At 38.4% G+C, this 17046-nt stretch overlaps 1 protein-coding gene across 4 annotated transcripts in view; it reads right to left on the reverse strand.

The window, feature by feature from the left end:
- The window catches only part of OXNAD1 (oxidoreductase NAD binding domain containing 1), a 31771-nt gene that overhangs the window by 2374 nt on the left and 12351 nt on the right, over positions 1–17046 (reverse strand). For all 4 annotated transcript variants that reach the window (XM_081346342.1, XM_081346341.1, XM_081346340.1 and 1 more), the window contains 3 exons: positions 15115–15256; positions 6204–6446; positions 2054–2162 (listed from right to left, as the gene is read on the reverse strand). In XM_081346342.1, coding sequence (XP_081202468.1) covers positions 2054–2162; positions 6204–6446; positions 15115–15256 — 494 coding nt within the window. The remainder of the gene's footprint in view (positions 1–2053; positions 2163–6203; positions 6447–15114; positions 15257–17046) is intronic.

Below are 17046 nucleotides of genomic sequence, written 5' to 3' on the forward strand. Positions count from 1 at the left end.
CAACTGGGGAGATTCTTTAGAGAAGCCACACAAGAATTCCAGAGGAAGCTGATGCTTTAACATTTCAAAAGGTGCTTCAACCATGTCAAAATGCATGGATGTATCCCTTTCCAATGCTTGCTTAATATTTAATAATTTACAAACAGAAAGTAGGATGCTAGTGGGTCCTTTTCTGCTGCTACAGAAAATTTATAAGAATGTGTTTATAGTCCTTCATGTTAATTGCTATTAATAATATAATATCAAATTAAACATTTGCAATAAACATTTTCTTTAATGAAACTAGTATCAAGAAAATTGAATAAATCATTAAAAGAAATATCTGTAGAGGCTATCCATGTATCTTAGTAAGAGTCAACAGCAAGCAAAATATATATTAACTGCATTTGAAAACTGTTAACTTTCTTAAACATGCCATCCTTGCTCCAATGCCCATCTGGGAGTGAACTGTTGTCCATACTAGGACACATTTTTCAAAAAACATGCATAGCTTGCATAATGATTTCCCTCCTCTCCACATTTTACAGTCCTCACTTTCCAACCATTTGTTCAGACTGTTTAAAGTTAACAACAGTGCTAACAAAAATTAACTTTATGGCCCATTTACGACCTTTATCGTGCCCTACATGTTGTGGTGTGTCTGAACTGTTTTTTCTGTGTTTCCGCCTTCAACTCTGAGAGGGAAGACAAAAAAAGCAAATGATTTCTATAGCCTATGTTTCCTTTAGTAGAGGGGAAAAATTGGAGAGGAAAAGATTTCAAAGAGGAAACTATTTCCTCTCTCTATATTGAGAGCAATGCAATCATGTCAGTAGTGGGAAAGGTTCACACAAAAACAACAACAACCTGCCGATAGAAATGATCAGTGATTTAGACCAGCAACAGATGGGGAACTCATCAAATTTGCAGCTAACACCAAAATGGCAGGAATAGTCCAGAAAATAGGCTCAAGATACAAATGATCTTGACAAATTTGCACACTGGACCCTATTTAACAAAATGAAATTTAATAGTTCTACATTTGGGTAAGAAAAACCAAATTCACAAGTATAGAATAGGTGCTACCTGACTCAATAACTACAAGAGGGATATTGGACTCCTAGTAGACAATCACTTAAATATGAGACAGCAGTATGCTGCAGCTGCCAAAAATACCAACACAGTCCTAGGCTGCATTAATAAAAGGATAGAATCAAAATCATGTGAAATGTTAATACCACTTCATAATGCTTTGGTAAGACCACACTTAGAGTACTGTATCCAGTTTTGTTCATCACGGTATAAAAAAAGATGTTGAAAGTCTAGAAAAGGTTCAGAGAAGAGCAGCAAAGATGATTAGGGGACAGGAAGCTAAAACATAAAAAGAAAGGTTGCAAGAATTGGGTATATCTAGTATAATGAAAGAAGGATTAGAGGGTGACATGGTAGCAGTGTTCCAATATCTAAGGGGCTGCCTATTCTCCAAAGCACCTGAAGGCAGGTCAAGTAGCAATGGATGGAAAGTAATCAAGGAAAGAAGCAACCTCGAACTAAGAAGAAATTTCCTGACAGGTACAGCCATTAATCAGTGGAACAACTTGCCTCCAGAAGTTGTGGCTGCTCAAACACTGGAGATTTTTCAGAAGAGATTGAACAGTCATTTGTCTGAAATGGTATGGGGTTTTCTGCTTGAACAAGTGGTTGGACTAGACAACCTGCCCTTTGTCAGAGTAGAAATATTAGAGAGGAAGAAATTTTCAGAGAGTTAATCACGTGGTTTCCTAGTTAGTGACCACTTTGCCTAGAGCAGACATGTCAAACTCGTGATGTCACATGACGTCGCGCAATGTATCAGGACAATTTTGCCATTGTGGGCAATGGGGTGGGTGCGGTTTCCGCATGACGCATCCGGCCTGCGGGCCAGCAGTTTGACACCCCTGGCCTAGAGGCAAAGTTGCTAGTCTCAGTTAGGATCATTAAGTGAGAACTATCTGCATGCTATATTTACTTTTGTCCTCAGAGTATTAAAACTATAACTTGTCATACATTTTTAATGCATTACAAAAATACACACCCTTGATGTAAGGCAGAAATGTCTCACAAATTGGTGAATTCTGCTTGGTAATGTGGAAACTGCATGTGATTTTTCCAGGAAATGCATTTGTCAAGCCAAGAATCTGTTTCTGGAATGTGCAAGATATTTAGTCATACCACAGTCAAATAAATCAAACCAGAAGTGTTGTTTGTATGGTCCAGATTCTACAAATTTAAATAACAGTATAAAAATACTATACTTTGAACACACATTTTAAGAAAAAGGTAGTATAAGTAATTCCCCCTTTTCTTACATTAATATATTACTTCAAATTCAGGCAACAATTCCTTATAGTGGAGCTCAGATATACAAATAAATTTTCAACAAATAAGTCACCTACTTTCTAATCTAACCCTGTGCTGGTTTCTCCTTCTTACACAAAATATACTTTCAACTGTGGGTTCAGCAAAAGAAATTCAAAGTAAAAATAGAACCCATGGAAGGAATATACTCCTTTTAAAGTTCAGAAGAAAACAAGTGTCTTTTCAAATCCCTGTATACTGTTTCCAAAGGTCACTAAATGATTGTCAGAACAGCAGCTGATAGTATCTTGATTGGGCTGGACATGAGAGGCCTCCTGCAAATGTAGCTAGCATGATTTGGGAAAGAAAAGATTATACTACTGCTGCTCAGATTAGGTCAAGCAATAGAAAATACAACACATGCTATTGACATTCTTCCCCTTACCTGTTGTTGTTGTTGTTGTTAGCTGCGAAGTCGTGTCCGACCCATCGCGACCCTATGGACAACATTCCTCCAGGCCTTCCTGTCCTCTACCATCTTCTGGAGTCCATTTAAGCTCACGCCTACTGCTTCAGTGACTCCATCCAGCCACCTCATTCTCTGTCGTCCCCTTCTTCTATTGCCTTCAATCTTTCCCAGCATTAGGCTCTTCTCCAATGAGTCCTTCCTTCTCATTAGGTGGCCAAAGTATTTGAGTTTTAGCTTCAGGATCTGGCCTTCTAAAGAGCAGTCAGGATTGATCTCCTCTAGGACTGACCGGTTTGATCGCCTTGCAGTCCAAGGGACTCGCAGGAGTCTTCTCCAGCACCATAGTTCAAAGGCCTCAATTCTTTGGCGCTCAGCCTTTCTTATGGTCCAACTTTCACTGCCATACATTGCAACTGGGAAGACCATAGCCTTGACTATACGCACTTTTGTTGACAGGGTGATGTCTCTGCTTTTTAGTGTGCTGTCTAGATTTGCCATGGCTTTCCTCCCCAGGAGCAAGCGTCTTTTAATTTCTTGGCTACAGTCCCCATCTGCAGTGATCTTGGAGCCCAGGAAAATAAAATCTGTCACTACCTCCATTTCTTCCCCATCTATTTGCCAGGAATTGAGAGGGCCAGATGCCATGATCTTGGTTTTCTTAATGTTAAGTTTCAACCCAAGTTTTGCACTCTCCTTCTTCACCCGCAACAAGAGGCTCTTTAGTTCTTCTTCACTTTCTGCCATTAGAGTGGTATCATCTGCGTATCTTAGGTTGTTGATATTTCTTCCGGCAATCTTAATTCCAACTTTTGATTCATCTAGCCCTGCCTTTCTCATGATGTGCTCTGCATATAAGTTAAATAGGCAGGGCGACAGTATACAGCCTTGCCGGACTCCTTTCCCAATTTTGAACCAATCAGTGGTTCCATGTCCAGTTCTCACTGTTGCTTCTTGACCCGCATATAGATTTCTCAAGAGACAAATAAGATGGTCTGGTACTCCCATCTCCTTAAGAACTTGCCACAGTTTGTTATGATCCACACAATCAAAGGCTTTAGCGTAGTCAATGAAGCAGAAGTAGATGTTTTTCTGGAACTCTCTAGCTTTCTCCATGATCCAGCGTATGTTGGCAATTTGATCTCTAGTTCCTCTGCCTCTTCGAAATCCTGCCTGTACTTCTGGTAGTTCTCGATCCACATACTGCTGAAGTCTAGCTTGTAGGATTTTAAGCATGACTTTGCTAGCATGAGAAATGAGTGCAATGGTGCGATAGTTTGAACATTCTTTGGCACTGCCTTTCTTTGGAATTGGAATGTAAACTGATCTTTTCCAATCCTGTGGCCACTGTTGGGTTTTCCAAATTTGCTGGCAAATTGAGTGTAGCACTTTTACTGCATTGTCTTTTAAGATTTTGAATAGCTCAGCTGGAATACTGTCACCTCCACTAGCTTTGTTGTTGCTCAGCTTTTCAAAGGCCCACTTCACTTCACATTCTAGGATGTCTGGCTCGAGGTCAGTGACCACCTCATTGTGTTTATCTGGGACGTTAAGCTCATTCTTGTATAGTTCTGTGTAATTTTGCCACCTCTTCTTAATCTCTTCTGCCTCTGTTAGGTCCCTGCCATTTTGGTCCTTTATCATGCCCATTTTTGCATTAAACGTTCCCTTCATCTCTCCAATTTTCTTGAAAAGATCTCTGGTCCTTCCTATTCTATTGTTTTCTTCTATTTCTTTGCACTGTTCATTTAAGAAGGCATTCTTATCTCTTCTAGCTATTCTCTGGAATTCTGCATTCAGTTGGGCGTATCTTTCTTTTTCTCCCTTGCCTTTCGCTTCCCTCCTTTCCTCAGCTATTTGCAAAGCTTCCTCAGACAGCCATTTTGCTTTCTTGCATTTCTTTTTCTTTGGGATGGTTTTGGTTGCTACCTGTTGTACAATGTCGCGAACCTCTGTCCATAGTTCTTCAGGCACTCTGTCTATCAGATCTAATTCCTTAAATCTATTTGTCACCTCTACTGTATATTCAACAGGGATATGATTTAATTCATACCTGAGTGGCCTAGTGCTTTTCCCTACTTTCTTCAGTTTAAGCCTAAACTTTGCAAGGAGAAGCTCGTGGTCTGAGCCACAGTCAGCTCCTGGTCTTGTTTTTACTGACTGTATAGAGCTTCTCCATCTTTGGCTGCAGAGCATATAGTCAATCTGATTTCTGTGTTGACCGTCTGGAGATGTCCATGTGTAGAGCCGTCTCTTGGGTTGTTGGAAAAGAGTGTTTGCTATGACCATCGTATTCTCTTGACAAAATTCTATCAGCCTGTGCCCTGCTTCATTTTGTACTCCAAGGCCAAACTTGCCTGTTATTCCAGTTATCTTTTGGCTTCCTACTTTAGCATTCCAATCCCCCATGATGATAAGGACATCATTTTTTGGTGTTAGTTCTATAAGGTGCTGTAGGGCTTCATAGAACCGGTCAATTTCATCCTCTTCAGCACTGGTGGTTGGGGCATAGACTTGGACTACTGTGATATTGAATGGTTTGCCTTGGATTCGAACTGAGATCATTCTGTCATTTTGAGGATTGTATCCCAGTATTGCTTTTCCTACTCTTTTATTGACTATGAAGGCTACTCCATTTCTTCTGAGGGATTCTTGCCCGCAGTAGTATACCTGATGGTCATCTGAATTAAATTCACCCATTCCTGTCCATTTTAGTTCGCTGATGCCTAAGATGTCGATGTTCAGTCTTGTCATCTCTCCCCTTACCTACTATTGCATAATGCTTAGTTTTACCAAGCTGCTTCAACAACTGGACAAGTCTGATATACAATAGCAACAACAGAGTGAGCAATTTGATATCCCAGACATCTTGTAGGTCTGAACCCCCAATTTTGTAATTCCCAATGCTCCCTCTGATCATAACAATCATTTTGAAGCAGTAAAGATAAGAAATATATTTAAAACAAAGAGCGTTAATCAGGGTTCTCAAAATATTTCGGGATCTCATGAGGAAGCAAAGTTACATTTTTCAAAAACCTGATCAAACTTGCGAAGGCCTAGTTAAAAGCCTCATTCTGGGCTTTGCTCTTCATTTTACCTGAAGCAGCTGAAGTACCACATAGTTTAATAATATATTAAAAATAAATGATTATAGTTGCTTCTTGCCTAATATGATTATTAGTTTTATTTGGGGGCAGCACAAAGTTTGAAAACCTGTAAGTGTTTAAGCCCTAAATTAGCTTTAAAAAGTCCACCTGCTTACCAAAATAGAAAATTCTTTTCCTTCCTATGTTTATGACACAGCCCCACCTACTTTACATCAACCTCCTGCCCACTGCAGCTCCTGACTTCTCAAATATAAAAAGGTTAAGTGTGTCTTGTAGCTATTAAAGCAAATAATGAAATATATAACAAAACATACCCTGAACAGAAGTTCATGTACATTTTTTGCACAATAAAAGAGTTTGGCTGTTCCCACTTTGCAACTATTTCCTTTCTTCTCTTGAGTTCTGTGAAGGTCTGCGATGTGGAGCAGAATAGAAAATAAAGGATTAATGCCTACTCCACCTGCTATGAGTACAACGTTTGCTGGAAGGTCTTCAGGCTGAGGATCATAAAAGAAGTTGCCTCCAACTCGCAAAGCCACTTCTGAATTAAGAGCACACTACAGGGAAGAACAAAAAAAGGCAAAAAACAACAATATCAAAGATGGACTTCAAATAAAATCAGACAGGGAAACTCTTTTAACTGAAAAGCCATGTTAGTAGTGTTACATAGCTTACTGCAAAATAAGTCAAATTAGAGCAATCCACACATTCTTCAATCATAAGAATGTTACTTAGCTGATTTAAGTAATAATAACATATGGTTTCATTCTTCTTTGATACCATGAGATAGGTTTGAAGCAAACCAAGTTTGCTTTAAGCTTATCTCATAGAAAAACATCTTCTCAAAAGATCTTGGGAATTAGAATTCTAGTTTAGTGTTTATTTTACAACAATATACACAGATTGCGGCAGTTATTATGGTTACACAGTGTGCAATACAGTTAGCAATCACAAAGATACATAATTTTTCCAGATACATCACAATTCTGAAGAAAATATTTAAAAACAATATTAAACTAAAATAGGTAATAGGTAATAAGGTATACTCAGTTTTACTCAATCAGCCATCCTCCAGTGTTAATAAAGAATTCAGTTCCAACCCATTTGAGCAGACACCAGACTGGGGAAGAATCCAATGTAATGTGAGAGAAAGTGTGCTTTCTTCTCCATCTCTCAGCATTTCAGGACACATGCTGGACTCAAGAAGGAGAGGGAACTGCCTACTGTGGTTCTACCAATGAAAGAGATTCTGTACCAAATGAGGATAGCTGGATGCCTTACATTCTTTTTATGTTTCGTATGCATATGTATATACCCATGTATACATACATATGTGCATGCATATATTTTATGCATGTAGATGTATGAATGTGTATTTATCTGTACGTGTATAAACACACACACACACACACACACACAAACAGTATATATTTTCTCCACCAAAAGACAAACAGTGACTAAATAAAACTCACAAATGTATTACATATGAGAACTGAAATGATTTTATTACTGAAGGATAATTTAAAAGTATTTTTAAAGTAGTCAGGCCATTGGAAATTTGAAATAAAACACTCCAGTGGTTTGACTAAGACCTAGTGAGTCCCCTTAAAGCACTTCCTCTGATACAAAGACGAATCCCAATTCCAGTATGGTGTCTTCCCCTTTGTCATTAATCTAACCATTCTAACAATTGTCCTTTTTGAGTGGATGCCAGTACTGAAATTGCAGGCTGAAAAAAGAGGAATAAGCTAGCCCTAGAAACACTCTGCTCATGATAGTTAGAATCCAGGATATATTTTTCCATAAGCTGCAGAATCATGTCTATGTGCTCATCAAAATTATAATAACTATAAAACAAATGTATATAATAAAAATAATTTATCACCATTATTTTCCCCCAAGTCAAATATATTCCTATATTTATCTATCCCTATATTTCCTGACCATCTTAAGAAAAAAGCTGCACTATATTACAGACTTAATGTTAACTTTTTAACAGTGTCAAAATCCAATCCAATTTAGCACTATACTATGATTAAAGTTTCAGATCACTTTTAAAAATTAAAATATCAAAAACAATGAAAATCATAAAACAATGAAAACACAATAAACTGCTTCAAGTACAGATAGTCCTCAACTTACAACAGTTCGTTTAATGACCAAAGTTACAATGGCAGAGAAAAATGACTTATGACCATTTTTCACAGTTATGACCTTTGCAGCTTCCCCATGATCATATGATCAAAATTCAGATGCTTGGCAGGTGGTTCATATTTAAGACTGTTGCTGTGTTCCAAGATCATGTGATCACCTTTCGCAACCTTCTGACAAGCAAAGTCAATGGAGAAGCCAGATTTGCTTAACTCAAAACATTTTCTCCATATGAGAGCATCCAGACACTTGACATAAAAAAACCTTAATGATAACTAGCAGTTCTAGCATTAGCTAATGCTTTTAACTGCTTTAATTACTGTGATACTATGAGTTTAATTTAAAATATTAAAGCAGGAAGAAAAGTCCTAGGAAGTGCCTCTGAGGCAGATAATTATGAGGTTAGATTTTTGGAGTTCCCTAATGAGCAACAGAGATGTGATAGAAAATCTCCACCAGGATTTATCTAAGAATGTGTGGTACAGCCACACTGGTTCTATACATTTTCAGAATACCTTTCAAAGTCAATTATTTTATTGAAATTCCAATGGTGTGTGACAGTACCCTATTTAAGAACAGTAGGACTACTTTTTATGGCATATGGTAATGGATGGATTAGGAGTAACCTGGGAAATGAAGAGGGACAGAGAAATGGAGAGAATTGCTCAAATGATTAGATTGCATTGATTTTACACTGATCCATTAGTCAACAAAAACAGAAGAAAAGCATATTGTTCATAACACATATAAAGGGGTGTCTGTCAGAATCCATTGATATCACATTCATAAATATATGGTTAAAATATTGTGCCTACCGGGTTTTTGCCATACTTGTAGAAGGAGGGGGGGAATTGTTTATTCAGTCTATCTGTAGCTGCTTTCAAACAACCTTTGATCTGGGGGAATTAAGGGGGGAAAGTGATCTGTCTATTTGGGGCTGTAGGAAGAAGGCAATCAACAAAGGAATGCACAAAGTTCCTTTCTTCCCACCGGAAGAACCTGACAACCAGTAATTGATGGGATCCTAACCAAATGGAGTTTTGAGGGGAGGGGGGTTGAACCGGGAATGCTTATATAGAATTGAATGTGACTCAAGACCAGATCCTGTCTCATATCTCCACAACCAACCCTATCCTAGTAAACTTTTTCCTTTTGGACAACTCGGCTCCAAGAGTCCTTATTTCCTAAGATGTGGATTGGGGTGGGTCCTGACAGTGTCCCCTCCGTGATGCTTATCTTTTACAAATTATCCTTTATAAACCATAGTTTGGTAGTGAAAATGTTTAAAGCGATAAACAAGTCATCAGCCCACTAGTTTTTAGTGGACAGAAGTTTTTCTAGATCAGGGCTTTTCAACAGATTGTTCCACTTTTAGGAAATGACAATATTTGAGTACCACCAGTGCTTAGCAAGGTGTCAAAAACTTGATGACTAAAAAAGGGGGGGTTGGATTTTAGTGATTAGATTCATTTGTTGTTATAGACATGGCTAGTTTATAATATTATGGAAAAGTAAAAAGTTGAGGTTCAATACTAATGCTTTCTTCTACTGCAACAGAGGAAGTCTGTTCTTTTTCCCTTCTCCCCCTCACTTTCCCCTTTTTCCTCCCTATTGTATCCTACTATTTGCTTTTGTATTTTTGTATTTTATTCTATAATCTAATAAAATATTACAAACTATAGGAAAAAAGTACCAGTTTTAATTTCTTTGGTTGCTGTTCCTTTGCTGAATCACTTTCCCTTTGCACTGACAAATGTATAATGAATTTATCCATGTTTATTAATAAGCACCACTACCAGCTAGCTCATGGGTCTTCAAACTTGGCACTTTTAAGACTTGTGGACTTCAACTCCCAGAATTCCTCAGCCATCATGACTGGATGAGGAATTCTGGGAATTGAAGTCCACAGGTCTTAAAGTTGCTAAGTTTGTAGACTCTTGAGCTAGCTGGTCGGCCAGTCTTAGCTCTCCTTTCACAGTGTAGTAAGAATGTAAACCCCCCGCCCCCCAATCCCTTCCCTGTACCCTTAAAGACACAGGAATCAAGTGCAAAGCAAGAAAGACTCACAAAATAAAGAAACACATAAACTGTTTTTTTTTCTTTAAGCTACCCCAGGGGTGTCTCATGTCACAATATTGCAATCCCTGACTGAAAGGCTCCGGCAATTGCGAAAAGCTTTAGATTTAAAATTAAACCTGTTTACCTTCAAAGAAAACTTTCTAAAAGACATAGACAGACTCCATAAGGGGGTAAAACTAATTACATTTGTTTAAACCTATGGAACTCAACATTTTGGACTCATTGCTAGCCTAAAATAGAGACTAAAATATTCCAATAACCAAAGCACACAAAGGAGCCTCTGAATTACAAAACGCTGTAAAAACTCTACAAAAATCTTATGGTAACCCAATCAAGCTGCCAGCTGATCCAGAACTAAATAAACCCACTTCCTTTCCAACATGCTGGCTTTTCATTTCATCAGCACTGATTGCATTCTCCTGGCTGGAGAAAACAAACCAGGGGACCCTTTTCTTCCAGCAACAGCTGCTGCTTCTCTGTCCCTGTTTCCTCCCTGCCGGCTGACCTCTCCTTCTCTTTCTCTGTTGTCTTTTTTCCCCCTTTCCTGCCCAAACCACCTCCTTTTATAGCCTCTCCTCTCCTTCCCCCACTTTTTCTTCAGTTCACCTCCAGCTCTGTGCTGCTTCCGGAAGCACCAATCAGCTGGAGCCCTGCCGGCTCCTGGGGCTTCTGCCCAGCGCAGACTGTCCTGCAGCTGCAGCTGCCTCTCCCTCAGGCTTGGCTCACTTTGGCTCATTCCCCTCCCCCTACACTTGGCTAGCAGTCACGTACCACCTGCCACATAGCAAAGTACCACAGGTGGTATGCATACCACCAGTTGGAAAGCCCTGTTCTAGAGCAAAAAGGTGGCATCTAAAAAGTAAACCTATTTTATTTCATGTAAACTTTCATGAATCCCAGGCCAAGTCTTTAAATATATCTGATAAAGACTCTTTGCTATTTGAGTATTGGTCAATGAGCCCACTATCTGGCACCTTTGTATTTTAGCAAATACAAATACGCATTTAGCAAATACAAATACAAATACGTATTTAGCAAATACAAATACGCATTGCGAGTCCACTTTGAAGACGTTACCCGGGTACAGCGGGCTGAAGCCGAGATAGTTAAGCTTAGGTTCAAAGATCTTCTTCCTTCTGGTATTACCTCACACTTGTTCATTTTTAGAATAAAAATGAGACTAATTTTGTATTAGTTAATTTCTGCCACTTAAGTGTACTTTTTTGAAATATTCCACCTGCCACTATACTTATATAATTCAATAAGAGAAGACTTTTGTATAGGTGGACCATGTACTGGCAGAGATTTTATATTTGTAAGAAAGAAATAATAAGAAATAAGTAATCCCCTTCATGGATTACTGCCTTGTTGTGGTAAAGGGGCTTGCGTAATTCAATGAAGCTATGAGCTATGCCGTGCAGGGCCACCCAAGACAGACAGGTCATAGCAGAGAGTTCTGACAAAACGTGATCCACTGGACAATGAAATGGCAACCCACTCCAGTATCTTTGCCATGAAAACCCCATAGACAGTACCAAAAGGCAAAACGATATGATGCTGGAAGTACTAGTAGCACCAGAAAGAATGAAGCGACTGGGCCAAAGCCGAAAGGACGCTCAGCTGTGGATGTATCTGGTGGTGAAAGGAAAGTCTGATGCTGTAAAGATTTTTTCTCCATAGGAACCTGGAATGTAAGATCCATGAATCAAGGAAAGCTGTACGTGGTCAAACAAGACATGACAAGACTGAACATCGACATCTTAGGAATCAGCGAACTAAAATGGACAGGAATGGGTGAATTTAATTCAGATGACCATTAGGTATACTACTGCGGGCAAGAATCCCTCAGAAGAAGTGGAGTAGCCTTCATAGTCAATAAAAGAGTAGGAAAAGCAATACTGGGATACAATCCCCAAAATGACAGAATGATCTCAGTTCGAATCCAAGGCAAACCATTCAATATCACAATAGTCCAAATCTATGCCCCAACCACCGGTGCTGAAGAGGATGAAATTGACCGGTTCTATGAAGCCCTACAGCACCTTATAGAACTAACACCCAAAAATGATGTCCTTATCATCATGGGAATAACAGGCAAGTTTGGCCTTGGAGTACAAAATGAAGCAGGGCACAGGCTGACAGAATTTTGTCAAGAGAATACAATGGTCATAGCAAACACTTTTTTTCAACAACCCAAGAGACAGCTCTACACATGGACATCACCAAACAGTCAATACAGAAATCAGATTGACTATGTGCTCTGCAGCCAAAGATGGAGAAGCTCTATACAGTCAGTAAAAGCAATACCAGGAGCTGACTGTGGCTCAGACCATGAGCTTCTCGTTGCAAAATTTAGGCTTAAACTGAAGAAAGTAGGGAAAAGCGCTAGGCCACTCAGGTATGAACTAAATCATATCCCTGACAAATATACAGTAGAGGTGACCAATAGATTTAAGGAATTTGATCTGATAAGACAGAGTGCCTGAAGAACTATGGACTGAGGTTCGCAACATTGTACAGGAAGTAGCAACTAAAACCATCCCAAAGAAAAAAATGCAAGAAAGCAAAATGGCTGTCTGAGGAAGCTTTGCAAATAGCTGAGGAAAGGAGGGAAGCGAAAGGCAAGGGAGAAAAAGAAAGATACACCCAATTGAATGCAGAATTCCAGAGAATAGCTAGAAGAGATAAGAATGCCTTCTTAAATGAACAGTGCAAAGAAATAGAAGAAAACAATAGAATAGGGAGGACTAGAGATCTCTTCAAGAAAATTGGAGAGATGAAGGGAACATTTCTTGCAAAAATGGGCATGATAAATGACCAAAATGGCAGGGACCTAACAGAGGCAGAAGAGATTAAGAAGAGGTGGAAAAATTACACAGAAGAACTATACAAGAATGAGCTTAACGTCCCTGACAACCACGATGAGGTATAAAGAACTCTCTGATAAATTGAAAGACAAAAGGACAAGTATAAAAAGTGGAATGAAGGACACATAACAGAGGCAGAATATCAGCAGATAGCTTGAGCCTGCAAAGATGAAGGGAGGAAAGTTAAGGCTCAAAATGAACTAAGATTTGCAACAAAAGTCAAAAATAACAACAAAAAAACTTCTTTCAACACGTAAAAAACAAGAAAAAAGTCAAGGAAACAATTGGTCCATTAGTGAAAGTGGCAAAAGGTGTCAAGCAACAAGGAGAAAGCAGAACTACTTAACTCGGTTTTTTGTGTCCATTTTTACACAAAGGGAAAAAACAGTCCAAACTGTGAAAAACAGCACTGTAAAAAACAGATCAGAAACACAAGTTAAAATAGGCAAGAAAATGGTAAGTGAGCATCTGTCCATCCTTGATGAGTTCAAACCACCAGAACCTTGGGGATTAAATCCCAATGTTCCTAAGGAACTGGCAAGTGTGATTTCAGAACCACCAAACTATATCTTTCAAAGATCCTGGAGTACTGGGGAACTACCAGAGGACTGGAAAAGAGCTGATTTGTTCCCATCTTCAAAAAAGGGAAAAAATAGATCTAGGAAACTACAGACCTATCAGCCTGCTCAATATCTGGGAAGATTCTAGATAAGATAATCAAGCAATGAATCAGTGAACACCTAGAGGCAAACAAAGTCATTACCAAAAGCCAACATGGTTTTGTCAAAAACGGATCATGCCAGACAAATCTTATTGCATTTTTTGACAAGGTGAAAAAATTACTGGACCAGAGGAATGCTGTGGATATAATTTACTTGGATTTCAGTAAGGTATTTGATAAAGTAGACCACAACCTACTACTTAATAAGATAGAAAAATGTGGGTTAGACAGCATCACAACCAGATGGATTCGTAATTGGTTAACCAACCACACTCAATGTGTAGTCCTCAATGGAACTGCATCTACATGGAGGGAAGTGTGCAGTGGGGTACCCCAAGATTCTGTTTTAGACCCAGTACTCTTCAACATCTTCATCAATGATTTGGATGAGGGATAGATGGGGAACTCATCAAATTTGCAGATGACACCAAGCTGGCACGAATAGCCAACACTCCAGAAGATAGGCATAAGATACAGAAAGATCTTGACAGACTTAAATATTGGGTGCTAATGAAATTTAATGGTGAAAAAAGTAAGGTTCTACATTTAGGCAAGCAAAACCAAATGCACAGGTACAGTATAAATGGTACCTCACTCAACAGTAGTAACTGTGAGAGGGATCTTGGAGTCCTCTGCCAAAAAAAGCCAACATAGAGAGATAGAGTCAAGATCACATGAAATGTTAATACCACTTTATAAGGCCACACTTGGAAAATTGCATCCAGTTTTGGTCACCACAATGTAAAAAGATGTTGAGACTCTAGAAAGAATACATAGAAGAGCAACAAAGATGATTAGGGGACTGGAGGCTAAAACATACAAGGAACAGTTACTGGAATTAGGTATGTCTAGTTTAATGAAGAGAAGGACAAGGGGTGACATGATTGCAGTGTTCCAATATCTCAGGGGTTGCCACAAAGAAGAGGAAGTCAAGCTATTCAAGGCACCTGAAGACAGGACAAGAAGCAACGGATGGAAACTAATCAAAGAGAGAAGCAACCTAGAACTAAGGAGAAATTTCCTGACTGTTAGAACAATTAACCAGTGGAACAACTTGCCTCCAGAAGTGGTGAATTCTCCAACACTAGAAGTTTTTAAAGAAGAGATTGGACAACCATTTGTCTGAAATGGTATTGGATTTCCTGCCTTAGCAGGGGGTTGGAATAGAAGACCTCCAAGGTCTCTTCCAACTATTTTATTTTATTTATTTGTATTGTATTGTAAATAATCCAAACTGTACTCTAGCATTAAACTGTACTCTAGCATTAAATTTATGTCTTACAGTACAGGTAAAAGGGTAAGACAATTCAAAGTAATAATAATGCTGAATTATATATAAAACAAGATGTACAAATAAATTTAAAGAACACTAAAAACAAAATTATTAGGAGGTTTTAGCATAGATACCTGAGTATGAATCCAATGAGCAGGTGGGTGTGTTGTACGCTTTACTGCAAGTTCTAATACTCCCTCTTCTTCCAACATACCAGGACTCGAACATATTGAGAATCCACCAACAACAGGAACTCCAGGTATAAAGAAGTCTACCCTAAAATAAAATAGCTTTCCATTTAATTTCTTCTATGCAATGTCTTGGAACAGGTTTCTTTTTTACTATTTAAAACTTCTGACAAGTTTACTCAAATGTGTACAGTTTAATAATGGATTAAGCATATAGATATTTGTTAGAACCCTGCTACATAAAACTAATTACATATATAAATCTAAATAAATAAATAAATAAATAGAATGTTACATTACTCTTTGTATAGGCAAAGTTCATGGAAAATCACATAGAAGATATTTAGCTGGTAAAGCAACAATGGTAAAATACCATTAAAGACCAGCAGAATAGATCAAATGTTAGTATTATTTTCAGATTTACAAATATAAATCATAGTAGCATAATAGGTTATTGCCTAAGTCCTTTATATTCATTCAGGTAGTTCTCGACTTATAATCACAATTAGGCCTGGAATTTCAGTTGTTGAGCAAAGTGGTTGTTAAATAAGTTGTAACATGACTGCCCATGTAACTGCTTTGCTCAATGGTCCAAGCCCTTCCAATTGCTGTTATTAAACAAATACATGTATTGTTAAGTGGATGGTAAGGAGTGCAGGTGGGGCAGACTCTGGGGAGGTCCACTTAGAGGAGTTTAAAATCTTTCCTGCTGAAATCCAAGCATCGCTGAGAGAAAAGGAGTCTCCCCCAGTTGTCTGAGGCACCCCATAGTCCTTACCTTACTGGGCTGCCTCTCCATTCTCTGCTTGAATTTTGGCTCCCACATCTCTGGGGGCTAAAAGAGCTGCCTGCCCATGGATATCAGCTCTACTTTGGCAGGGTGCAAAAACAGAGGTCAGAATCTGACCTCTGTTTTTCCACCCTGCCAAAGAATTAAGCTCCACTCTGCATCCTTAAGAGAACATGTCAGTAGGGTGCAGAAATGACGGATCTGAGCTCTGTTTTCCAAGGAGGATATCAGCTCTGTGCATGGAAGGGAATTCCTTCAGCCTGGTACAGAAATAAAGCTCAAATAATCAGGATCTTAATTCTTTTCCCCCCACTGCATTGAAAGAGTTCAGCACCTCTCAGAAAGAGCTTTTTTAGCCAGCCGACAGACATGAGAATAAGTCCCGTGGCAGGCGACAGCAGCTTGTAACCTTCCCTATCACCTTCTCCATCGACAGTGATAAGAGAATTGCCTGTAGTCAGGTTTGGATGCTGTTAGTGGCAACAATTAAACTTCTTCCTACTGAAATTACTGTTGGGGGAATAACAATGGTAACTCACTAACCTGTCTAAAATTTTCCATAACAGAAAACTCAAAACAAAATCTTCAGTTGGCTTATAGAGTAAAAAATGTCTGAATCTTATTCATTTACTATATACATATCTCTGTTTTTAATTAATGCAATCAAAGCAGTTTACAATTTTTAACATAAAGGTAAATAGCCTTATAAATGATATAAGAAAGGAAAACAAAATGAGATGAAAGAGAAATAAAATTTATGTTCTAAACATAAAATTGTAATTGATCTAGATAGAGTCATGATGGCAAATATATATAGCTAAAAGGTTATTTTGTCAGCAGGGCCACAAAACGTATACTGATAGCATATACTTAAAATGTAAAGTTTCATTTCAAGAATATTATTACTACCATCCAATTTATTTCTACCTGAATCATTTTACAAATGGATAATTTCCACCTTATCAGAGATATGTTTGCCTGGCATTTTCAAAAGTTCAGTTGTAATTTGTCAATACTGCTACAATTTAATCCAATTTTATTCCAGTTTTTAAAAATAATACTTAACAAAAAGTGCCTTGAAGTATGTG

This window comes from Vipera berus (genome assembly GCF_964194415.1).
Source record: "Vipera berus genome assembly, chromosome: Z".
NCBI lineage: Eukaryota > Metazoa > Chordata > Lepidosauria > Squamata > Viperidae > Vipera > Vipera berus.